At 39.9% G+C, this 25,862-nt stretch overlaps 1 protein-coding gene across 1 annotated transcript in view; it reads left to right on the top strand.

Moving 5' to 3' along the window:
- The window catches only part of LOC137093330 (tripartite motif-containing protein 16-like protein), a 36,930-nt gene extending 17,090 nt beyond the window's left edge, over nt 1-19,840 (top strand). Inside the window, exons 2-6 of the mRNA XM_067458173.1 lie at nt 2,139-2,234; nt 2,319-2,552; nt 13,376-13,535; nt 18,835-18,882; nt 19,320-19,840. Of these exons, the coding sequence (XP_067314274.1) occupies nt 2,139-2,234; nt 2,319-2,552; nt 13,376-13,535; nt 18,835-18,882; nt 19,320-19,840 (1,059 nt within the window). The remainder of the gene's footprint in view (nt 1-2,138; nt 2,235-2,318; nt 2,553-13,375; nt 13,536-18,834; nt 18,883-19,319) is intronic.
- Nucleotides 19,841-25,862: the final 6,022 nt, after the last annotated feature.

Here is a 25,862-nt window from a genome sequence, read left to right as displayed (position 1 = left end):
TGCAGAAGGCGGTTGTTGAGCCGATGACGGGGGCATTCGCTTCCCATAGCGACTGTGCCCACTGCAAGGCTTGGCCCGAGAGTAATGAAATGATGAATGCCACCCAGCCTCTCTCGCTGTAGAACAGATGGGAGTTCGCTTCCATATACAAGGAATATTGCAAGAGAAACCCGCTGCAATCATCCGCCGTGCCGCTGTAGATCGTTGGTCGGGCCATGGGACTTAAGCAGGCAGCTGACGAAGTAACGAGTGCAGGTGGTGCAGGTGATAACACGCTAGCTTGAGTAGCGGTGGAGGGAGTGTCGTAAACCAGTGAGGACCGTACAGCGTGAACCAGCGTGCTGAAGTGGTCTGCTTTGCGGTCCCCGCCTGTGTCCAGAGAGCTCTGCATTTGGTCTGGTCTTCTGTCAGACACAGACGAGGACACAGATGGATAAGTGTTAGTGTAAAGTTTATTAACAGAGGTTACGGACACAGGTGATACTTACAAGGGTGGTGACACACAGACGAAGGACGATGATGGTGAAGATGATGATGAAGGAGACGAAGAGAATGGCAGATGAGGGCTTCGAAGAAGGACAGGTAGTCGAGTTTGGATCGGCTCAAGACCAGACGGTGAATGTGAAGGTGAGGAGTGCTTATGTAGTGTTTCTGGTGATGGTGCCCAGGTGTTCAGAATGCTGGTGATGGTGAACGAGTGGGCGTGGCAGTGTCTGATGGCTGTGAGGGCGTGACAAGGTGAAAAATTGCAGGTTAAAAGAAAATCAAGACCACCTACTTTCTTAAAGACATTATGAGGAATTAAAAAAAAACAAATTGAATCAGGATAACCAATAGACTTTTTGATCCAATTAATCTTGAAAGTATTATTTATATCTACATAATCCAATATTTCAAATCCTCCTTCAGATTTCTTCCCAGCTAATGCAGATTTTTAAAGAGGATGGTGTTTATTTTTCCAACCAAAATTTACCAGCAACCTTTTCATTTCTTTACAAGTGGAATCATGAAAAAACAAAGAAAGGCCAGGGAAAATAAATCTAGACATTTTATTTATCGGGAACTAAATGTTGTATAATAGAACTATATCTCATATTTTATATCATAGGCTAATGTTCCTTGCAGGACAGGTGTCAGATTACAACTGTTCTGGAAACATCTGGAACATTTATGTGCACCCCTTCAATTAAGGCAAAACTCTTTTGCCCTCTTTTCTCACGCGTTTCACCAACGGCCACCCTTTCTTTCTGGCGACTCTCAGACAGATCTTTGATATGTAGCCCGTTATCTTTCAGATATTGGTTGTCTTTGGCCTCTCTCCACTGTGTCCTGATGAAGCCGCATGCAAACTGTTTGATTAATACACTAGGGCGACCATCGCCTCTTTTCTGTCCAATTTTCTGTCCTTTTCTGTCCTATTAACGAATCCACCACATCTGGAAGTTTCTGCACAATCTTTGGAGGTACTCTTAGAGAGGCTTTTGTTGTTCTCAATGTCTGGAACACTTTCTTTTACACCATAAATCCTGAGATCCTATCTTCTTTTGTAGTGCTGGATCCCATACACGTCTCCTGTAGCTGCTTATTTTCTTGCTGCAACGCTGGAACATTTTTTTCCAAATTCATAATCTTCACCGTGTGATTTTTTTAAAAGACTTGACTATTTGAAATGTGCCATCACACTTCAATGTAAGTTCTGCAGCCACAAGATGTGAATAGATTTTCTTAAGAAGTGAATTCAGTTGACCCTTTTTTTCACATCAAAAACATCAACTTCACTGCTGTTTGTGTCATGATATCATGATGTTTAGTCATGTGCCTGTGACATGCAGGAACCAATGAGGTTTGATGTTATTGATGAGTCACCATATCTTTTTTGGCCTCTGTTAAACAGCTGAGACATTCTTCAAAATATCTTCTGTTGAGATGACAGAATCAAAACTTTAGGGTGAACTATTCAAATAAAACCAGACACTGATGAAATACTGCTGACATTTCAGTTTCATATTCATTCACAATCTCATTTCAGGACACTATGAATCTGTGGTTTGAAAATAAACTTATCAGGCTAGATCTTTAACCCTTTTTGTGTGATAGTAGCTTTGTGTGTCATTTTCTGTTATTGGTTTGTCCTCCAGAAAGAGCTGAAGAAGACGCAGGTGAAGATCCGTCAGAGAATCCAGCAGAAACAGAAAGATCTTCATCCGCTGAGAGAGGCTGTGGAGTCTCATAAGGTGAGTCTGGAGTTTGAGACATCTCAGTTTATCTCTGTCAGTCCCGCTGAAGCCACTGTGTGATTGTGGTGTGTGTCCTAACAGCGCTCTGCACAGACAGCAGTGGAGGACACTGAGAGGAACTTTACTGAGCTCATCCTCACCTTTGAGAGAAGCTGCTCTGAGGTCACACAGCTGATCAGAGATCAGGAAGAGGCTATAGTGAGTCAAATTGAAGGACAACTGGAGACACTGGAGCAGGAGATCAATGATCTGAGGAGGAGAGATGCCGAGCTGAAGCAGCTTGTACACACACACCATCACATCAATTTCCTGCAGGTAACAGATCTAGAAGAACGGGATCATGGTTCTGCTATGACAGAAAAACATCTCATGAGAGCAGAATGAGCCGCTGAGTCAGATTCAGTCTAGTGTTATCATATAATCATCAGTAAGACTCTAATCTGATCATCTTCTGTTTAAAGAGATGACAATGGAAAATCTCACAGGAAACTCTTTCTTTATAGAAGAATTATTAGGTGACAAACAGCATTAAATAATTAACTATTCTGTTTTTTCTGTCTTAATTGAACTTGATGCTATAATTTTCCACCCAATATTTTTCATTCTTTTAATCAAATCTTTTATTTCGACTGCAATATTTTCAGAAATTGTCACCAAAATTGGGTAAGGTAATCGCCTTCAAAACTGATAAGATTTTAATTTCCAGAACTGTTTGTGTAGCTATAAAACATTGATGAATTTGTCCATGAAGACTCCACCACATCTGGTCAATCAAAACCTGACTTTATGATCAAAGGGTCCTTGTGTTTCGAACTTCGAAGTTTCAGTGCCACTAAGTGACTGCCACTTCAGTGCCAGTCAAAAGTCACAAATAATGTCAATCTAATCATAACCTTTTAACTGCTTTTCCTCAAATCTCTTTAATACGACTCATGGTAAATGGACTGCATTTATATAACGCTTTTATCCAAAGCGCTTTACATTTTTGCCTCACATTCACCCATTCATACACCGACGGCGATGTCAGCCATGTAAGGCGCCATCCAGCTCGTCGGGAGCAGCTGGGGTTAGGACACTCATGCACTCATGCTCATGGACACTTCGACACTTGGTCAGGTGAAACCGGGGATTGACCAACCTTCTGGTTTTTAGACAACCTACATGAACCACTGAGCCACTGCCGCCCCATATATACGACTCCATTGATGAGCTTTACCCGTTATATGAGCATTTATGATCTTAGCGTATGTTTTATCATACAAACCATTTCCTAGAAAGTCCCTTGTAAAATTTTTTTTGCTTATAATCACTGAATGTACACTTGTAGTTAATTAATTTACAAATCTTAAAAGTATATTTAAACAAAAATAATGAAATAAAAGGCCACTTACTGCTAGTGCACTTAAAAACAGACCCTTTCATTAATATTCAATAACACATTTTAGACTTTTAAAAAGTGCACATAATTAAATTTTAATTTGTACATTTTATGTTTAATAATCTTTTGTCATGTTTTAAAGAAGTTTGCTTATTTTGGTGTTGTCTAACATACTAAAGCATGTGTAAAGCACTTGATTATATCAGTTTGTTATTCAATATTACATTTAAAGATAATATATTTTATATGTATTAAATTGCAACTTATATTTGACTAATATTACTAATATGTTTAAATAAATCACAAAAAAGTTTCAGAAGAAATTACATTAAAGTATATTTTAGTTAAGTATAAATGCTTGTCAGCTCATTCAGCAGTAACTTTATATTTTAACTTTATATTTCAAAGACAATAGGAGTAATTTCTCCAGAGCAACTGTACAGCCGAATCAAATTTTGTAGCAATATTTTCCTGTTTAACACTTTTAAGCTGCTTTGAAACAATCGTCATTGTAAAAGCGCTATATATATATATATATATATATATATATATATATATATATATATATATATATATATATATATATATATATATATATATATATATATATATATATTGACATGACTGGACTAATTATGAAATTACATTTAAAAATTAAAAACAAATCCTACTGTTGTCACATGTGTCTGTCTGTTGCCACTGCCATCCCTCACTAGTTTAGTTTAGCCCTGTTATGTTAATTAGTCATTATCTGTATCACCTGTCCCCCTCGTTATGTTCCTCATCAGTGTGTGTATTTAGTTCCTCTGTGTTCACTCTGTCTTTGTCCGTCGTTGTCAGTACACCCGTCTCTGTACCGGTCCTGATCAAAGTCTATGTTACCAGTGGTGAAGTTCCATTAAAGTGTTGTTTACTAAAGTCATCTTCCTTGTCCTTCTTCATCTTCTTCTGCGTGCATTATCATCACCACTGGGGCCTGACAGAACGATGGACCAAACAAACCAACTAAAGTAAACCAAGATCAACGTTTGTAGGAGTTTGTAGGAGATCCTTCAACTCACCGGTCACCATTGTGGATGCCGCCAGCCCCACTCCTGATCCAGGACCCAGCCCAGTACCACCTCGAGCTGAGGAATGGCAGGACGTGCCCACTGTAGACGGAGAGAAGACCTCAGCCGTCTGACCAGGTGTGCGAGCCAACTGACTCTTCCATCACAGAGGGAGTCCTCGTGGAGTTCGAGGGAAGGGAGACGAGCCCCGTCCACCCTCCCGTCACTGAGAGTTAGTGCTGGATCAGCTTGGACAGTTTGCTTTCCAGTGGAGAGAACAATTTCCTGTGCCCCCTCATCACATCGAAACCTTCGTCATCAGTCTTGTTAACCCCACCCATCCTGCCTCTCCCACCACCTCTCCAAAATGCCAGCTACTGCCATAGTCCTGTGAACACCATCGGTTGTTTCCAGTCTCCTCCTCAGTCTTCTACTACTCCTACAGACCAGTCATCGTTTCCTCCCATCAGTCCCTCATCCTTACCTTTGCTTCCTCTCAGTGGCGCGGTCAACCCTCGGATCTCCTGGGAGTCACCGATCCCGGGAAAGTTGAAGCCCGTGGCTCCGCCTCCAGCCTCCGGGGGCTCCGCTCCACCTTAGCCCCTCATCCTGGCTCCTACGCCCTCACTCCTTCCTCCCTCGGCTCCAGCAAGGACCATCGGCCATTCGGAATTGCAGGGCTCCCTTGGTACATCGACTTCACCTGGGTCAGACGTCGCCATGCCTCCGCCGCGAACTTGGGAGCCGTTCGCTGCGCTCCGGCACTCCACCCCTTCAGCCTCGGCAAGCTCCGCCTTCCCTCAGGCTTCACGTCTGCCCTCGGTCGCTCCCGCTCCACCTCTGTCTGGATCCCTGCTTCCACCTCGGGGGGTCGTTGTGGAGACTCTGTTGTGGTTGCCGAGGTCTTCAGTCTCGCTCCACCCCATCGGCCTTCCGTCTACTAGGTGGGCTTCCTCCTCATCGTCATCCCCAAAGTGTTGTCGGACGTCACTCCACCTTGGCTCCTCCCTCCTGCGATGCCGCCTTGGGGTATCCTCCTGGCTGGGACCTGGATCCTCATCGGGATGTCCCTGCTCAAGGCCATCCCATGGCTCCTCCCTTGACTCTGTTTCTTTGTTGTTTTCTCTAGCTGTGTCTCATTTCGTTAAATTTCGAAGGCTGCGTCCTCCGGAGGACACGTCCTGTGTAGGATGCAGTATACGGAGTGTCCTCAATCAGAATTAAACGAGACGTTCCTGCCACACAGACAGGAAGTATCACGTTGCTATGCCAACACATTCAGCCTCGTTGCGCTCTCACGCCAGTTTATATGAAAGAAAATTATTTATAACTTGAAAATTACTATGAAATATTTCTTGTCTTGACAGCATGTACTGTTCTAAACGTTTAAAAAGCACTAAAGCGTTGTAATCCTGTTAACCACAACTATCTGTTTGAGGTAAAAAACAAGCTTGAACTTACATTTTAAACACCACACCTACGCTCGCATGTATATCTGGCAGTGGTGCCGTTTTTTCATATAATATAATTTTTTTTTATGAAGGTTGTTAACGGCGACGCAAAGAATTATGGGTTATCTCCAGCCATGAAGGCTACACCTCATGCACACTCCGAAATCCTGTGAAAGAAGGACGCATTCGAAGGTCGCATTTGGAGTGTCCTACTCACTTTTTTGAAATGAGACGGCCTTATGACGTATGCACCCTTCAAATGCGACCTCCGGAGGACGCAGCCTTCTGAAATGAGACACAGCTTCCGTCTCATGTCTAACCCTCCTCCAGAGACCCCGCCCTCCCTCCTCAGACGTTCCCTTTATTGGCCATTTACACGCCTTTTCGGAGGGGTCGTACTGTCACATGTCTGTCTGTCTGTTGCCACCACCATCCCTCAGTAGTTTAGTTTAGCCCTGGTATGTTAATTAGTCATTATCTGTATCACCTTTCCCCCTCGTTATGTTCCTCGTCAGTGTTTTTTGATTTTTCTGATCAACATATGTGCATTCAACAGACGTTTGAAGGCCCCAAAAAAATTATAAAAATTATATTCTATACTTTTATGAATCGAGAAACCATAAGAAAAAGGTGAATAAAACTGAGTCAATGTTCAGAAAGCATTAATTATTATGTTTTGAACTATGTTGTATAGCTGCATTTTACGATGTGTTTGTTGTCCAACTTTAACTTTAATTCTTTTTAAATTAGAATTTTTATTGACAAAATATTTTAGTTTTTTTATTTTCTTTCTATTAGCCTATATCAGATAACATTTTAATCTGTCATATGCTCATGTTACACCACATACTCCACCTATGGGGCAAGTTGTCACATTTCACTTCCATTATTTCAGGGTAAATCTAGAAATAAAATCTGTATTTCTGAAACAAAACCACGTAATTGTACTATAGACGTGTGAAATTAATGTGGGAAAAAATAAATATTCATTTAGTGGATTTACACAAACTGAGAAAGTCGAAAAGTCACATTCTGCCTAATCTGATGAAATCACGTTCATTAATGTTTATTTTCCCCTCACATTGACAAAATATGTTATGAATCACCTGAATTATGAAATTCGCGCTAAGTATCTTCTGTGAATGTAAAGCCCACCTACATTGATTTGATTGGTCATCTAAAATGTATGGTAATATTTTGATGAGGCAGCTCCGATGAGAACATAGACCGCTTGGTGCTGTGCTGTATCAGTGCAATACTAAAGTAATGTTAATACTATATTTATATATAGTATTAACTAGGGGTATCCATGGGTAACCGTTTAACCGTTTAAAATTGCGTAACCGAGTGAAACATTTTGCTCGGTTAAGTGATGACGTGCTTTAAATTTAGACGTAGTTGACGTGCTGACGTGCTTTAAATTTAGTTGTAATATATTTTTGCACCACTAGAGACCGCCAGAGCGCTCCCAGACATTTGTAATATCCACAAGAAGAAGACATGACCAGCTTTCTAAAATGAAGCGGGCAAAGAAAAATACAGAGTGGGAGCACTTTAAAATTGTGATGGGGCAAAAATGCAAGTATTGCAATGCAATGCTTACCGCATTTTTCAGGCTATAAGTCGCTCCGGAGAATAAGTCGCATCAGTCAAAAACTGCGTCGTGAAGAGGAAAATAACAAGTCGCACTGGACTATAAGTCGCATTAGGGCAGAAGCAGAGCGGGAGCGCTGTACATAACGGATCAGAAGAAAGAAAGTTTGAAGTGAGAAACTTGTGAGGGACTAGTGAAAAGCAGAGGTTACTTTAACTGTAATGAAGAAAACAAAAAAAAGCTAATCGCGGACTGAAAGCAAGATGGCCAGAGCTGAAGGAACGAGTCCACAGATGCTTGAACTCTCTGCCGAGAGAGGCTCAGCCGCGCGAGTCAAACGCTGTGTGAATCATTCTCGGCTGCATATTTTACTACATGCCCTAATCATGCAGGCACCCTCACCTCGCGGCCACTTGCATTGCTCGTGAACTGGAGCGCGCATCTCATCCTAATTTAACTAAACTCAGCGTAGGCCTCACAGACATGAAATATATCTTAAGAAAGCTTGAAATGTCTTTTAACAATTTAAAACGAAAAGAAATAGGCTACTCTCTGATTATGTAATGTATGATGTGCATTTGTCTCTATAGGCACGTTCACTATATGGAGATGGCGGTCGTCAAATTAATAAACTAAAAATAATAACCCTGACGCACACTATGGTTTATGAAAAAAACGGTTAATGAACAACTTAAAAACGTGCAGCCCTAGTATTAACACTACTTTAATACTATACTATATTTATATATATTTATATAATACTGCATTTATTTCACAACATTTATTATATAGCCTACATCTCAGGGAAATACAGAGGTCCGGACCTCGGTGACCTCATCATAGCTGCCTAGGGTTACGTGATTTAAAAAGCAACATCATAACCGGGACAGACAAGTGGTGAAATCAGAAAAATAAAATATTTAGGTGGGTCAGACTCTGTGGACGCAGATGGAAGGCTTCTGTGACGATCCGGGCATCTATAATAATCAGGTTTTTTAATAAGCGGAAAAAGTAATTGATAGGCCAACATTTCTTGAGGCTGTCAAACTGGTAATGTACGTTAATCTACACGTCAACGCCGGGTCTCTGTCGCTTTCAGAAAATGGTTGGAATAGTACTCCTAAATAAATCCTCACTGCTATCCTTCTCCCTTTAAGCTTTCCATTTTGTCTTCCGCATGTGGCGGAAGACAAAACTTGTAGTCCATTATAACATCTATAAAGACACCCTTCATGCTTTCAATGTTGAACTAGGCAAAGCTAGACAGACCTTCTTCTCAAATATTATAAACAGAAACATAAACAACACGCGCACTCTTTTTGCTACTGTCGAGAGACTAACAAACCCCCCGAGTCAGACTCCTAGTGAAATGCTCTCAGACAGTAAGTGCAGTGAGTTTGCTTCCTACTTCTCAGAGAAAATCAATAATATCAGAAAGGCGATCAGCACATCCTCTAGTTGCTCTGGGGTCAGTCAGATCATACCAAACCCTCGGAAAATTACCATGTCAGATTTCGACGCTATTGACTGCAAAATTTTAGAAGACACAGTACAGCATCTTAAAACATCAACCTGTGCCCTAGACACACTCCCCACTTCTTTCTTCAAAAGTGTGTTTAACTGTTTAGAAGCAGATGGTAAACTCCTCACTTCTCTGTGGGACTTTTCCAACCGCCCTTAAAACTGCAATAGTTAAGCCTCTTCTGAAAAAGAGAAATCTGGATAACTCCATACTGAGCAACTACAGACCAATCTCAAATCTCCCCTTCATAGGCAAAATCATTGAAAAAGTTGTTTTCAATCAGTTGAACAAATTCTTACGCTCAAATGGATACTTTGACAATTTTCAATCTGGTTTCCGTCCACATCACAGTACAGAGACAGCGCTCATAAAGATTATAAATGATATTCGCTTAAACACTGATACAGGCAAAAAATCAATTCTGGTACAACTGGACCTCAGTGCTGCATTCGACACTGTTGACCACAACATACTTCTAGACAGGCTGGAAAACTGGGTTGGGCTTTCTGGAATGGTCCTCAAATGGTTCAGATCATACTTAGAAGGGAGAGGTTATTATGTGAGTATAGGAGACCATAAGTCTGAGTGGACATCCATGACATGCGGAGTCCCACAAGGGTCCATTCTTGCACCACTCCTGTTTAAACTGTATATGCTGCCACTGAGCCAAATAATGAAAAAGAACAATATTGCTTACCACAGCTATGCTGATGACACCCAGCTCTACTTAGCACTATCACCTAATGACTACAGCCCCATTGACTCCCTGTGCAAATGCATTGATGAAGTTAACAACTGGATGTGCCAAAACTATCTTCAGTTAAACAAAGACAAAACCGAAATCACTACATTTGGAAACAAAGATGAAATTCTCAAGGTGAACGCATATCTTGAGGCTAAAGGCCTGATAACAAAAAATCAAGTCAGGAATCTTGGAGTGATTTTACAGTCCGACCTGAGTTTCAGTAGTCATGTCAAAGCAATAACTAAATCAGCATACTATCATCTGAAAAATATTGCAAGGATTAGATGTTTTGTCTCCAGGCAAGACTTAGAGAAACTCGTTCATGCTTTCATCACCAGTAGGGTGGACTATTGTAATGGCCTTCTCACTGGCCTTCCTAAAAAGACCATTAGACAGCTGCAGCTCATACAGAACGCTGCTGCCAGGATTGTGAGCAGAACCAGAAAATATGACCATATCACACCAGTCCTCAGGTCTTTACACTGGCTTCCAGTTACATTTAGGATCGACTTTAAAGTACTATTACTTGTTTATAAATCACTCAATGAGCTAGGACCCCAATACATCGCAGATATGCTGATTAAATACAAACCCAACAGATCACTCAGATCAGCAGGATCAAGTCAGTTAGAAATACCAAGAGTTCACTCAAAGCAAGGAGAGTCTGCTTTTAGCTATTATGCCAGCCGCAGTTGGAACCAGCTTCCCGAACAGATCAGATGTGCTCCAACAGTAGCCACATTCAAATCCAGACTCAAAACACATCTGTTCAGCTGTGCATTTACTGAATGAGCTCTGAGCACTGTATGTCCGACTGATTGCACCCTATCTTATCTCTTTATTCTTTTTATAATTGTTTTAGTTTACCTTTGTTCTTATCTCTGGTTATTGCTTATTTTATATGTTCTTTTGAGTTAAATATGACGAGTGAAAACTGGGTTTGATGGAAATAGTAAGTTTGACAATAAGGTTTGAGTATGTGTAAATCTGTGGAGGGTATGATGAGTGAGTAAGGGTTTTAACAAGAAGGTTTCTGAGTAAAAATCAGGGAATAGTGATTAAAATGGATGTTATGAACGTGTTTGAGAAAGAAATGAATGAGAGGTGTTCTAATTAAGATGGTACATGTATGTAGGCAGTAAACTGAAGAATGTTTATTTTTATATCAGACCATTATTGTGGATCTGACCATTTTATTTTATCTTATTTTATTTTATTTTATTTATTTATTTATTTTTTATTATTTTTTTAATTACTATATCTTTACGACGGTTTTAACTATGCTTGTTTTTAATACTTTATTCGTCCATATGGTATTCTTTTTTTTCTCATGCATTTGTTAACACTGTTTTAATTAATTTCTATGTAAAGCACTTTGAATTGCCATTGGGTATGAAATGTGCTATACAAATAAACTTGCCTTGCCTTGCCTTGTGGCTCCACTGCTACCGTTTTTTTTAACCATGTTGGTTGTTTTTTCATGTTTTTTTTTTCACACTATCTTCGACTTCTACCGCCTGTCGCTATCAACAGTTTCCCCATAATATGCTGATGACTCATCATTGTCATCATCAGATACAGCCAAAAAGCTGATTATGATTGTGCACCCACAAGCGCCTGTTTGGTTACTATTTGAAAGTGTTAAATAAAGATCTGCGAGTCCCTGTCAAGCCGACCCCTATCCTAGAAATCTAGACGCACCCTAGCGGCAGCAAATCTGATCTGCCGCGAGTGTCGTCTAGCAACTCTCAATACACTTCTGAGCTGTAAACGCCTAACTCTGGTCAGGCCAATCAAAACGTGTATAGAGTCGGTGGGCGGGGCTTAACATAATGACGGCCGATTTGCGCTTGCTTGCTACGAGTAAACGTAACGAGACGTTTTTGTGTCCCATTTGTCATCATTAATGTATGTATATATCAGTGTATTATCCTGGTCTGGTCTCTAAATATACAGTTCATTATTACATGTTAGTCAAATAAATAAATACTGCAGTTCTATCATCAAAGCCTACTTTTACTAGCCTAGAAATCTAGACGCACCCTAGCGGCAGCAAATCTAATCTGCCCGCGAGTGTCGTCTAGCAACCCTCAATACCCTTCTGAGCTGTAATCCCCTAACTCTTGCCGGGCCAATCACATCGTGTATAGAGATGTGTATAGAACGATGGTCTTTCGAATCAGCTTTGACCGCGACTCTAGAAGACTTGGAGTTAAGCTTTTCTCCGAGAAAAGAACAAAGAACGACACTGAAGTCATTCTTAAGAAGGGAAGATTTTTGCCGACCAGATACGGCGAAAGTTTAATCTGTCAACTTCAAAATCTGACAATTGCTCTGGTTAGTTGTAGTGCTATCCAATTGCGTGCAGAGGGAGTTTGAAAGACAACCGTTTCTCCCGCCCCTCGGATTGAGCCCTACCAATGGTGAGTTTCCAGACCAAACATCTTGATGTGGGTCTGGCTTGTCAGGCTATAGCCGACCCTGTCTTCTTCCTTCCTTCATATATACTTACGAAACATACCACGCCTACTTAAGTGGGTCAAAAAGCACTCTAAATATTAGCTAACTGCATTTAATATAAATTGAAACTATGATAAAGTATGAAGTAAAGTGCACTTGTTTTCTCAAGGAGTGTAATGGGTCCTGCACACTGTGCGATTTTTCAAAATCCTTTGCGAATGTCCCTTGTCAGACTGTACGAACATGATCCCCGATGTAAGCCATGTCACACTGTAAGATCTCAGTTGTAATTAATGTCAGACTGCACGATAGTTAAGGCACGCTAAAAACGGACGCGCGCAAGAAAACTCACTCGAAGCTTTATATCATCAATGATGCGTTGGGTGACAGTGAGCTGCATTACAGATATCATTTAAAGCAAAAAGAAGATCAAAAGCACTTATTAGAGGCACAACACATTTGAGCTCTAGGAAAGTTTCTATTACCAACATAATCCAATCAAAATCGTTAGACTGGACCTAACTGTTTATTAAAACACACATATTGGAGACGGAGTTCAGACTGGAACACATGTGTTTGCTCACGTTATAACGGTAACGTCATACGCACATGACGTCAAGGAGGTGCGTAAAGCGAGTTACTCCTCCCACTTCTGCTAGTTTTACTGAGATGTCTTATCCCGTGCGAATTGGCTATAATATTACAGACATCCTGAGGTAAAATTACTTTACCCCCATGTCCCCATGTTAATCTAATCCCGTCTGAATAGGGTTTAAGTGTCAGATACTAGAGATTATAGCATTAAATGTTGAATATGAAAAGAATTAAGCTGATTGTACGTGCTATGTCGCTGTATGGGGAACGCACCCCAGATCTGATATAGTGCAGGTTATTGGCTGAAGTGTGGAGCTGATGAGTGTTGATTTCTGTTTTCTGTAGAGTTTCCAGTCTCTCCCAGCACTTCCTGAATCTACAGATGAACCCGACATTGCCATCAGTTATCTCCACTCTTTTGAGGAAATTACAGGATTTGTCCGTCAGCTGACAGACAAACTGGAGGATTTGTGCAAAGAGGAGATGAAGAAGATCTCAGACAGAGGTGAAGTTCTGCGCCTCCTTTATAAAGATGAGTATAGAAAGATCCTAAATGTGAATGCACAATAATTTCCTAAACATTCCTGCGATTTATAAAACATCCATTTGCATAAAAAACTTTTTTGAAATGCATCCCACTTTATAAATTACAGTTCATCTTAAAGTGCAGTGAGAACAAGAGCATCAAATCCCCCAACAGAACGGCCACAGATATCATTTGATGGTTCAGAAGTTTGGCACTCATCATCATGGACAAGCCTTTATACAGTCACCTAAAGGATTATTTAGAACACCTGTTCAATTTCTCATTAATGCAATTATCTTATCAACCAATCACATGGCAGTTGCTTCAATGAATTTAGTGTGTGGTCCTGGTCAAGACAATCTCCTGAACTCCAAACTGAATGTCAGAATGGGAAATAAAGGGGATTTAAGCAATTTTGAGAGTGGCATGGTTGTTGGTTCCAGACGGGCAGTCTGAGAATTTCACAATCTGCTCAGTTACTGGGATATTCACATATAACCATTTCTAGGGTTTACAAAGAATGGTGTGAAAAGGGAAAAACATCCAGTATGCTGCAGTCCTGAGGGCTGTTGATGCTAAAAATGCCTTGTTGATGCTAAAGGTCAGAGGAGAATGGGCCGAATGATTTAAGCTGATAGAAGAGCAACTTTGACTGAAATAACCACTCGTTACAATCGAGGTATGCAGTAAAGCATTTGTAAGTAAGTAAGTAAGTAAGTAAGTAAGCTTTATTTCTATAGCACTTTTCACAGACAAAAGGTCACAAAGTGCTTTACAAAATTAAAATATACACATAAAAGATATACACATACACATAACATACAAATATGATACATAAATACACACAAACATACAAAACCATAATTGCTAATTAAATGCTTGCCTAAAAAGATGCGTCTTAAGGTGTTTTTTAAAAGCTTCCACAGAGTCCAAAGCTCTCAAGGCTAATGGAAGAGAGTTCCAGAGCCTTGGAGCCACTACACAGAAGGCTCGGTCACCTCTCGTTTTAAAACGTGTTCTAGGAACAGTTAAAAGTTCTTGGCCTGAAGACCTCAAAGAGCGACCAGAATTGTATACATGCAGTATATCCTGGATATAAGAGGGAGCTTGATCATGCAAGGCTCTGTAAGTAATGGTTAAAATTTTAAACTGTACTCTAAAACTAATTGGAAGCCAATGTAGAGCCTTAAGTAAAGGTGTAATATGTGTTCGCCTGTTGGTATTATTCAAAAGTCTTGCAGCTGCATTCTGTGCCACTTGCAATTTGTCCATGGAGGATTTGTTTAAACAAGTGTACAATACATTACAAAAATCGAGACGAGAGGAAATAAAAGCATGAATAAGCATCTCCATCTCATTTTTCGAAACCACAGATCTAATCTTAGCGATGTTCCTGAGATGGAAAAAACAGGAACGAACCACAGATTTAACATGACTGCTAAAACACATAGATTTATCAGAAATGACACCCAAATTTCGCACAACATTACAGTCCGAGGATGATAAAGCCCCAATTGCCTGCCTAATCCTAGGAATAATGTTGTCTGGTGCAAAAATCAGCACCTCAGTTTTGTCTGGATTTAGTTGCAGAAAGTTGTCTGCCATCCAATTGTTAATGGAGGCTACACAATTGTGCAACAAGGACACTTTGTCCAACCTATCAGGGCTAAAAGATAAATATAGTTGAATATCATCAGCATAACAATGGTATGATATTTCTCCAAAACAACCAATAATCTGCCCAAGAGGAAGCATATACAGGCTGAACAGCAGCGGGCCAAGCACAGAACCTTGGGGCACACCACAGGACAAAGGAGAAGAGTCTGACATATGTGTTCCTACGGACACAGAAAAACTCCTGTCTGAAAGATAAGAGGAAAACCAATCCAGAGCTGATCCAGTAATGCCAACGGTTGTTTTCAGTCTATCAATCAAAGTGCAGTGGTCCACAGTATCAAACGCTGCACTAAGATCTAATAGAACCAGCACAGAGCATTTACCCCCATCAGCAGCCATCAAAATATCATTTGAAACCCTAAGCAGGGCAGTCTCAGTTGAATGATTTTTACGAAAACCAGACTGAAACTTATCAAAGATATTATAAGAAACCAAACCATTATTTAGCTGGTTCGCAACCACCTTTTCTAAAATTTTAGAAAGAAAAGGCAATTTAGAAATAGGCCTGTAGTTTTCAAATAAAGTAGCATCAAGATTGTTCTTTTTCAAGATAGGCTGAACAACCGCATGCTTAAAACAGCTAGGAACCTGGCCCAGCTGAAGAGATAGGTTTAAAAGTGATACCAAACATGGGCCAAGATGATTTATGGATTTTAAAAATAAAGTAGTAGGTACAATATCACCTGGGCTTTGAGATGGTCTCATCGTGCCCACTACTTTAGTGAGGTCATTCAGGGTAATAGGGCAGAAAGAGTCCAGTATTGAAGATCTGTGATCTTCAACTATATGATGATTAGCTGATGGAACCAAGACTGCCCTGACAGCTCTAACCTTGTCTACAAAATGAAACAAAAAGTGATTGCAGTCAACATTTGAAAACACAGGGACAATACATGCAGCAGGAGAAACAATGTTGTTAATAGTTTCAAATAGAGCCTTTGGATTCTTTTTACAGGCAGAAATCAGATTAATGATATAAGAGGATCTAGCCTCTTTAATCAGTTTGTGTAAGTCCATAAAGAGCTCTTTAAGATACAAGCGGTGAACGTGTAGCTGAGTCGCTTTCCATAAGCGCTCAGTTCTCCGACAGACACGTCTTAAGCTGCGAATGGCATCATTCATCCACGGTGATGTATTGACAGATGAAGTTTCTCTAATTTTAAATGGTGCCACTTTGTCCAATAACACAGTACAGTGATCATTAAAAGCCAGTGCACAAGCGTCTACATCATTCGAAATAAGAACCAGGCTTGAGTCGAATGCGGCTGAAAATTTCTCAACAGTACGCTGGTTAATCAAACGTGAACAGGACTCTCGTTTAGCGACGTTTAGCGGATCCTCATCACACATAAGATCAAAAAAGATGCAGTTGTGATCACTAATAAGTATATCTTCAATACAGACATTATTAATATTTACACCATAAGAAAAGACAAGATCGAGCGTATGTCCCTTGTTGTGCGTAGGGCCAAAGACATGTTGAGTGAAGTTAAAAGATTCAGTAATATTTACAAATTCAGAAGCATCTTTACAAGTATCATCATCCACATGGATATTAAAATCGCCAACAATAATCACTCTTTCCAGCTTAATAATAGATGATAGGAAGTCCGAAAAATCAACAAGAAAAGAAGCCGCTGGCCCAGGTGGCCGGTAAACTAGAATACAATAAAATGAATTCGAGCGACCCACCTTAGTCATCTGTAGTTCAAAAGAAGAGTATGTGTCAGCGCTTACTGACTGACAGATAAAACGATTTGTGAAGCCACAACATGCACAACCTTGAGGTGGATGGGCTACAACAGCAGAAGACCCCACCGGGTACCACTAATCTCCACTACAAATAGGAAAAAGAGGCTACAATTTGCACAATTTGAAGACTAGAAAAATGTTGCCTGGTCTGATGAGTCTCGATTTCTGTTGAGACATTCAGATGGTAGAGTCAGAATTTGGCGTAAACAGAATGAGAACATGGATCCATCATGCCTTGTTTCCACTGTGCTGGCTGATGGTGGTGTAATGGTGTGGGGGATGTTTTCTTGGCAAACTTCAGGCCCCTTAGAGCCAATTGGGCATCATTAAAATGCCATGGCCTACCTGAGCATTGTTTCTGACCATGTCCATTCCTGTATGACCACCATGTACCCATCTTCTGGTAGCTACTTCCAGCAGGATAATGCATTATTGCAATGTTTCTTGAACATGACTGTAGCGAAGTGGACGAGCGAGAGACATGGGAGGAGCGAGCGAGACCGGGGACGTGACTCGCAGTCTCGAGTCCTCTCATGAGGGAGCTCGGAGGCATATAAGGACTAGCAACACCAGTCAAGGACGAGAGAGGACCAGGCATTTACATTGAGTTTTGTTTATGTTTTATTATGTGTGTGTGGGCAGTTGTCCTTGAGGGGCTGCCCACGTTACTTTCGTTTAGTTTATTTTTTTTTAATTAAAGTTGTTGAATGTTCCCGCCTCCTTCCTTTCCTTATTTATGAACGTTATTACATTGGTGCTGAAAACACAAGAGGATGGAGGGACATGCTGTTGAAGAGCCCTCGTGGCTAAGGGGGATCGCGGTACTGAGGAGTTTGGGCAGAGGGAGCTCGTGAGTGGATGAAGAACGCATTCTGGATGAAGAACGCGATGGATTAAAAACGCAAGTTGCTGTGGAGGTGATGGAGCAAGTGAAGATCGGTGGGACGGAGAGCTCGCTGCTGTGCCTCTGGGTCAAGGTGGGGTGGCGGCTGTCCTGGAGGGAGTGGAGGAGTCGCCGGTTTTCGCCATGGGATGGAGCCTGCTGCCGTCCGCCATGATTAGGAGGAGCAGGGAGCACGGGACTTGCTGCTGACTGCCCTCAACCGGAGGAGTCACCACCTGCCGCCAGGGGGCGGAGGAGGATCGTGCCGTCCACCGGGCGTCCAGCACCATCGCATGGCACCACAGGGAACAGCCTCTCGGCTAGTGAGTGGCAGTGTGTCAGGGAACCGGACCAGAATTTTTTTTTCCTCTCTCCACTCTCTCGTTTCGTCTGTCCATCCCATCGCATTGTTGTCGCATCGGCATCTGCAAACTCAAGCATGTGTAAGTACGACCTTTATACAGAAAATATGAAGACGTGATTGGATAGAGATAAAATTAATAGTTTGATTAAGTCTTCCTGGCAGAACTTAAGCTGAAGCTTCCATTTCACTGTACTAAAATGGCTCACGAGCTTAGTGCCCTGGATGTACATCCCACAAATCTCCATTAACTGCAAGATGCTATCCTATCAATATGGGCCAACATTTCAAAATAAGGCTTTCAGCACCTTGTTGAATCAATGCCACACAGAATTAAGGCAGTTCTGAAGGAGAAAGGGGGTCAGACACAGTATTAGTATGGTGTTCCTAATAATCCTTTAGGTGATTGTATATATGTGCAAAATGTAGGATGAAATCCATGGAATTTGGGATCAAATCCGATATCTGTGTTTTATAAATGAGGCTCCTGGAGATTCATCTGCTATCAGAAATGAGTCATTCATCATATATCATAGCATCACATTAGAAATGAATGTATTTTATCTTGTCACTTCTCTTCACACTGTTCATGTTTTTTTCCTCAGTCATATTCACCAACATGAATCCCAAGACCAGGAACGGATTCCTTCAATGTAAGTCACTGAGAAAACAAGCGGAAAAACTCAATGAATGTGTTCATGTGTAACAGGGCTCGCAAAATTTCAAAATCCCTGGTAGGCCTTCGGGCAGGCACCCTTGAGATTTTGGTAGCCCAAAAATAATTTAAACAGTCTGAATAAACAAACAAACAAAAAAAAGTATTCAGAAAATTGAACAGGAGTCAAAATATCAATTAAAGCCAAAAACACCTGTATTTGGTTCTAACTGAGCAGAAACAGAACAAAAGCAAAGCACAATGAAACTAAACCTAAACATTGTGTTCTCCTGGAGAAGGTGAAAGAAATCATGATAGAAGAGTTTTATAATTGATCATGTAAATGATTTGATTGAAGATATTGAGTCATGAAGAGTTCAGATTCATCAAAGATCAGACAGATTCATAATTCCTGATTTGTTTTCTCTTCATCAGATTTACATCCACTGACTCTGGACCTGAACACAGTGAATGAACTCCTCCGTCTGTCTGAGAATAACAGAGAGGTTACTAACACTGACACAGAGCAGCCGTATCCTGATCATCCAGACAGATTTGATGAATGGCCTCAGGTGTTGTGTAGAGAGAGTGTGTGTGGACGTGGTTACTGGGAGATTGAGTGGCATGGTGATTATGTGTATATATCAGTGTCATATAAGAGCAACAGCAGGAAGGGACAGGGTCTTGAGTGTGTGTTTGGATATAATGATCAGTCCTGGAGTTTGTTCTGCTCTTCCTTAAGATACACATTCAGACACAATCAGATACTGACTGTTCTCCCTGTAAAGCCCATCAGTCGTAAAATAGGAGTGTATGTGGATCAGAGTGCAGGAACTCTGTCCTTCTACAGCGTCTCTGACACAATGAGCCTCATCCACTCAGTCCAGACCCCATTCACTCAGCCACTCTATCCTGGGTTTACTGTTTTTGCTGGATCATTAGTGAAACTCTGTTGAAGTTTCAGAACGAAAGATTTTACCCATAATACTTTGAGCTGCATGATACATCAGTAACCGTGAGATTATAATAATTCTATTTTAATTAGTTTCATTACACTAATCTGACTAATCTGACACAATGAGCCACACAGTCCAGACCACATTCACTCAGATGCTCTATCCGGGGATTTATGTAAATTATCTTCAGTGTTTCTTCAGTGAAACTGTGTTGATGTTTCAACACAGATTTTGAACTACACAAATCAGTAACAGTGAAATGTTAATAAGTCTATTTTAATTACAGTTTCATCATATGAACTCTTTCCCTGCCAAACATGAAATTTTTGGCTAGAGGGCGCCATTACGCATCTTCTGAATGAGTACATAAGCTGTGTCCCAATGTGACGGCAGCACCCTCTGAAGGCCGTATTTGAAGTGTAATTGCGTTATAGCAGCACGACGAATGCCACAATTCGAAAGCCACTTCACAATGGCCCTCATTTATCAATCTTGCGTAGAAACTGGTGTATATGTTGGCGTAAGATTATGCTTACACTCCTCTCATCGCCTGATTTATGAAGCTGTGCCTACCTCTGCAATCCAGGTGTACGCAATACTTGCCCTTGATAAATGCCGCGGCTGAAAACGATCGTCATTAGAATAACACGCCCCTATATATTCAAGTCCCCACGCCCTCATTTTACGCCATGGATAAACAGAAGACGGCAAAGAAGCGAAACTTCTCCGACGTGGAGACCGAGCGCGCTCAATCATCTCACTAGTCCACTGGTCAGGGCACTGATTAGGACATAAATCAATGGGCTGACTCCCTGATCAGTGCTCTGACTACTGAACTAGTGAGATGATTGAGACGCGCCCATCAAGACCATCACCAGGGAAGTGGAAAAAAAACCCGAAACTGTTTTATTTGGGAGTTTAAAGAGTGGGATTAAAGGCACCGACAAAAACAAAATATGGACCCAAATTATGAGTAGCCTACTCTTAATAGAGTGGAGGTTGAGAAGCACACTCCAGCAGTTTAAATAGCTGTTTGGATGATAAATTACCATCACAATGCATTATTTTACAGCACATGTTTTGAAACAATTAGCATTTAATTTCGTATCACGGCACATGTATTGGGGTGTACAATAGTGATGATGATGTGATGTGGAGTACCATTCATTCACATAATTACATAACAATTTATAAGATTCTTCTTATTATTATTATTATGATTATTATTCTTAATGACGCTTGTTATTTAGAAGAAGAATGTCGTTTTTATTGATTTTATTATTATTTAAAAGAAGAAGGTCATTTTTATTACTTTGTCAGTCTGAATTATTTTAGTCCCAGTCCGTGCGCAGCTGCCGGGCCAGGCGGGCCTGAAACGTCAGATAAAGCGCACAGGCTCGCGACTGGAGGAATACACATGCCTACAAATCAAACGCTTTGGTAAAGTCACACAAATTAAACATTGATGTTCATGTTGCACAAAAATAAACACTGAATGTTGTTGTTGTGGTTTTTAACAGTGGGTCATATAGCATATCTTGTCAGTGCGTTTTGTGGTGTTAGGAATTGTTTTCTGCGCATTTTCCCACTAACTCAAACGTGCGTACACCACCTCCTGAGCTGGCGTAGGATTTGAGCGTGCCGTACGCCAACGTCCATATTGATAAATCTCAAAGTCACCGTGGTTTTGGGTGTACGCAAGGTGTACGCTGGAAATTTGGTGTATGCACTTTTGATAAATGAGCGCCAATGTGCCCTCCGTTTCTCAGGCTGAAAGACAATCAGTAACTTTGGTCTAATTTGGATGGGAGTGGGAGGTCTGACTATAGCCCGGCCGCTCCCCACACAATAGTGCAAACGCGCTTGAACTTAAAATGTCCTGTATTGGTGACATTCACACACATCCTAGTTCCCTGCCCTGAGCAACATGGCAAGATAAAGTTTCTTCAAAATTGCCTAATGTTACTCAATGAAATGTCGACCCGTGATAAGCTATAGGACTGTGCAAGCATTAGGGGTGTTGATGGACTTGATCTACAAACCCGATTCCAAAAAATTAGGGACACTGTACAAATTGTGAATAAAAACAGAATACAATGATGTGGAAGTTTCAAATTTCAATGTTTTATTCAGAATACAACATAGATTACATATCAAATGTCTAAACTGAGTTATTAAAAATGTATTATTTTAAGGGAAAAATAGGTTGATTTTAAAGAGCCATGTTTACACTTTGTAGCATCCCCTATTCTTTTTATAACAGTCTGCAAACATCTGGGGACTGAGGAGACAAGTTGCTCAAGTTTAGGAATAGGAATGTTGTCCCATTCTTGTCTAATACAGGCTTCTAGTTGCTCAACTGTCTTAGGTCTTCTTTGTCGCATCTTCCTCTTTATGATGCGCCAAATGTTTTCTATGGGTAAAAGATCTGGCCATTTCCCAGATCCTTCTTTTACACAGCCATGATGTTGTAATCATGTCCCTGAAAGAGACGACGTCTGTATGGGAGCATATGTTGTTCTAGAACTTGGATATACCTTTCAGCATTGATGGTGCCTTTCCAGATGTGCCCATGCCACACGCACTCATGCAGCCCCATCCCATCAGAGATGCAGACTTCTGAACTGAGCACTGATAACAGCTTGGGTTGTCCTTATCCTCTTTAGTCCGGATGACATGGCATTCCAGTTTTCCAAAAATAACTTCCTTCACATTTTGATTTGTCTGACCACAGAACAGTTTTCCCCTTTGCCACAGTCCATTTTAAATGAGCCTTGACCCAGAGAAAACGCCTGCGCTATGTTTAGATATGGCTTCTTTTTTTAGAGTTTTAGCCGACAACAGCGAATGGCACGGTGGATTGTGTTCACCGACAATGCTTTCTGGAAGTATTCCTGAGCCCATGTTGTGATTTCTATTACAGTAGCATTCCTGTATGTGATGCAGTGCCGTCTAAGGGCCTGAAGATCACGGGCATCCAGTATAGTTTTCCAGCCTTGACCCTTACACACAGAGATTGTTCCAGATTTTCTGAATCTTTGGATGATATTATGCACTGTAGATGATGATAACTTCAAACTCTTTGCAATTTTTCTCTGAGAAACTCCTTTCTGATATTTCTCCACTATTTTTCGCCGCAGCATTGGGGGAATTGGTGATCCTCTGCCCATCTTGACTTCTGAGGGACACTGCCACTCTGAGAGGCTCGTTCTCATGTTGCCAATTGACCTAATAAGTTGTTAATTGGTTCTCCAGCTGTTCCTTGTATGTACATTTAACTTTTCCAACCTCTTAGTGCGACCTGTCCCAACTTTTTTGGAATTTGTAGCTCTCATAAAATCTAAAATGAGCCAGTATTTGGCATGACTTTTCAAACATTTGATATGTTATTGATATTCTATTGTGAATAAAATATAAGTTCATGAGATTTGTAAATTATTGCAGCCCTTTTTTATTACAATTTGTACATTGTCCCAATTTTTTTGGAATCAGGTTTGTACTCCATCTTTGTTTGGTCATCGTTCTGAATCTGATCTGTAGTCTAAGATCAGATGTAGTCTTTGACAAACGTGATTTTCTCAGCTTTTTGTTCAAAATGTTTTTTGTTCAAAATGTTGATCAAACATTTTTCACAAAATATAGAAAACAAACAGGAGGCACGTTCTTCTGTTTGTCTACCTTTCATTTTATTTTTATGCTCTATAATAGTAAGTGCAGCATGATATAAAAGTAGTGTTGCCAACTGTCCTGTATTAGCCAGGACGTCCTGTTTATTGTGCCTAAATGTCCTGTACGTTGCTGTCCCGTTTATTGACTGCTACGCTGAATTAACCACTGACTAAGGGGGCGTTCACATTTGCGTCTTTTGCGCACTCAAGTTCGTTATTTTAAATGTAGATGCTAATTTTCGTTAATCCTGCACTGTTTCTGTTTGCACTTTAGCCCTGAATGTCTCTTTTGGACTGTATATTTTTTACGAAACATTTATTATTATTATTATTATTATTATTATTATTATTATCATTGTAACATTATACACTACCATTCAAAAGTTTAGGTTGAGTAAGAGTTTTATTTTTTATTTTATTTTTTATTTTTTTGTTGCTGTTGTTTTGTTTTGTTTTGAAGAGAAATTAATATTTTTATTTACAAAAATGCCTTATATTGATCCCCCTCTGGGTTAAATCTTTAATATATCAAAGAATCATGAAAAAAAATACACAACTGTTTTCAACATTCATAATATATCTAATAAACATAAGTAATGATGCTGAAAATTCAGCTTTTACACCACAGGAATAAATTACACTTTCCCATGTATATTTACATAGAAAACATATATTTAAAATTTAACAAATATTTCATAGTACTGTTTTTACTATTTTGGATCAAATTAATCCAACCTTGGTGAGCAGAAGAGATTTTTTTTTAAACATACAGATCTAAAATCTTTTGAACGATACTGTAGGTCTAAAGTCTTTATGTAAAGACAATGTATAGTCAGATTCTTTGAAAATTAAACGTGATTTTGTGAATTTTCGTGATTTTCGATACATCCACTCAATAAGTCTCGTCACATTCATTCTCTAGTTCCCTCTGTCATATTCCACATTGATATTTAGGGGAGGAGTCGTTGATGCCTCAGGTGTGAATCTCTGCATCATTCATGATGATCCCCTCCCTCCCCACACAAAGCCATTCTGACAATAAGTGTCTTATCAAATTTAAATGACAAATTTAAATGACTATAGTTTTGTATGAATGAGTGATCAAAATGGTTTTCACATTGGTTTGAAGAAAAAACAACATCCAATTCTGAAAAGCCCTGTGAACAAATGTTTAAACTGTTTTAGGGCCTTATTTCTGTGATTTACATTTTAGTTTTTTTTTTTTAAATACTATGCATAAACATTTTTTTTTAAACTATAAAATTGTATGTACATGTTGCTCGCATATTACCGTAGTCCTATTTGTGCTGAATACAGTATAATCAGACGTTAACCATTAATATGCTTTAAAGCAGGAAAAAAGCCCAAATGTCAGAGCATGTCAAGTTTTCAGGCCCACAAAATAGCCTTAGGGTTAAAAGCAGAGGGTTTGCTCTTTCTTTTGCTTGCTCATATTCGTATATTAAAATATTCTATAGGCCATAAAATGTTTGTGAAAAATGATCAAAAACCCTGGCGGTGGCTGGCAAACGCTGGCAGGGAACACTCAAAAAATGATTCTAGCTGTTTGCTCAGTTTATTTAAATAACATCACACAAATCTTCAGTTGTTTTCTCATTTGCAATTTTATTACGTTCATTGAAATAAAATTTGTAAAATATTAAGTTAACCTAAAGCATTTGTGTTAGGACTACATTAATTCTTTATGTTTTGCTGACTGAACTGGGCAGTGGATTTCTAGTTCCCAGGACGCTTTGCATAAGGATGGATCAGGATAGTAAAGGTTTAAATTATGCACTGTTTAATGTGTTTTTTAGTAAAGGGAAAGAACTGTTAAAGTTTGATGTTATATTTGACATTTAAAAGTTGTGTTATATTGATTATACAGTTCACATTTAATGTCATTCTTACCTTTTTTGGTGTCTGTGGGTTGCCAGCCGTGCAAATCCAGTCCTGTCACCAATCAAAATGGCAAGCTCGGTGCCTCGGTCATGAACATTCGTTTTTTTTTTTGCCAAATCCACTTGTTTAGTCTTTTAAATAAATTTTATTTAAGGAGTATCTCAAAAAGGCACACATTTTAAAAGCCTCGTAAAGATTACTCAAGATAATGCACACAATATTTAATTGTAAAAAACAACAACATGCATTTACAACAACATTGGCCTATATTAATTCAGTTTTAAATTTTTACATTTATGCATTTAGCAGACGCTTTTATCCAAAGCGACTTACAACTGAGGAGTACAGAAAGCTATCTGTCATGAAGAGGCGAAGAAATGCAAAAAGTGCCTTAAATACAAATATTTGGATATTACTCAGAGTAGTAAAAGCTAGAATAGGAAGGGGAAAGA

Source organism: Pseudorasbora parva, chromosome 2 (genome assembly GCF_024679245.1).
Source record: "Pseudorasbora parva isolate DD20220531a chromosome 2, ASM2467924v1, whole genome shotgun sequence".
Classification (NCBI taxonomy): domain Eukaryota; kingdom Metazoa; phylum Chordata; class Actinopteri; order Cypriniformes; family Gobionidae; genus Pseudorasbora; species Pseudorasbora parva.
This window is presented reverse-complemented; position numbering and strand designations above follow the sequence as displayed.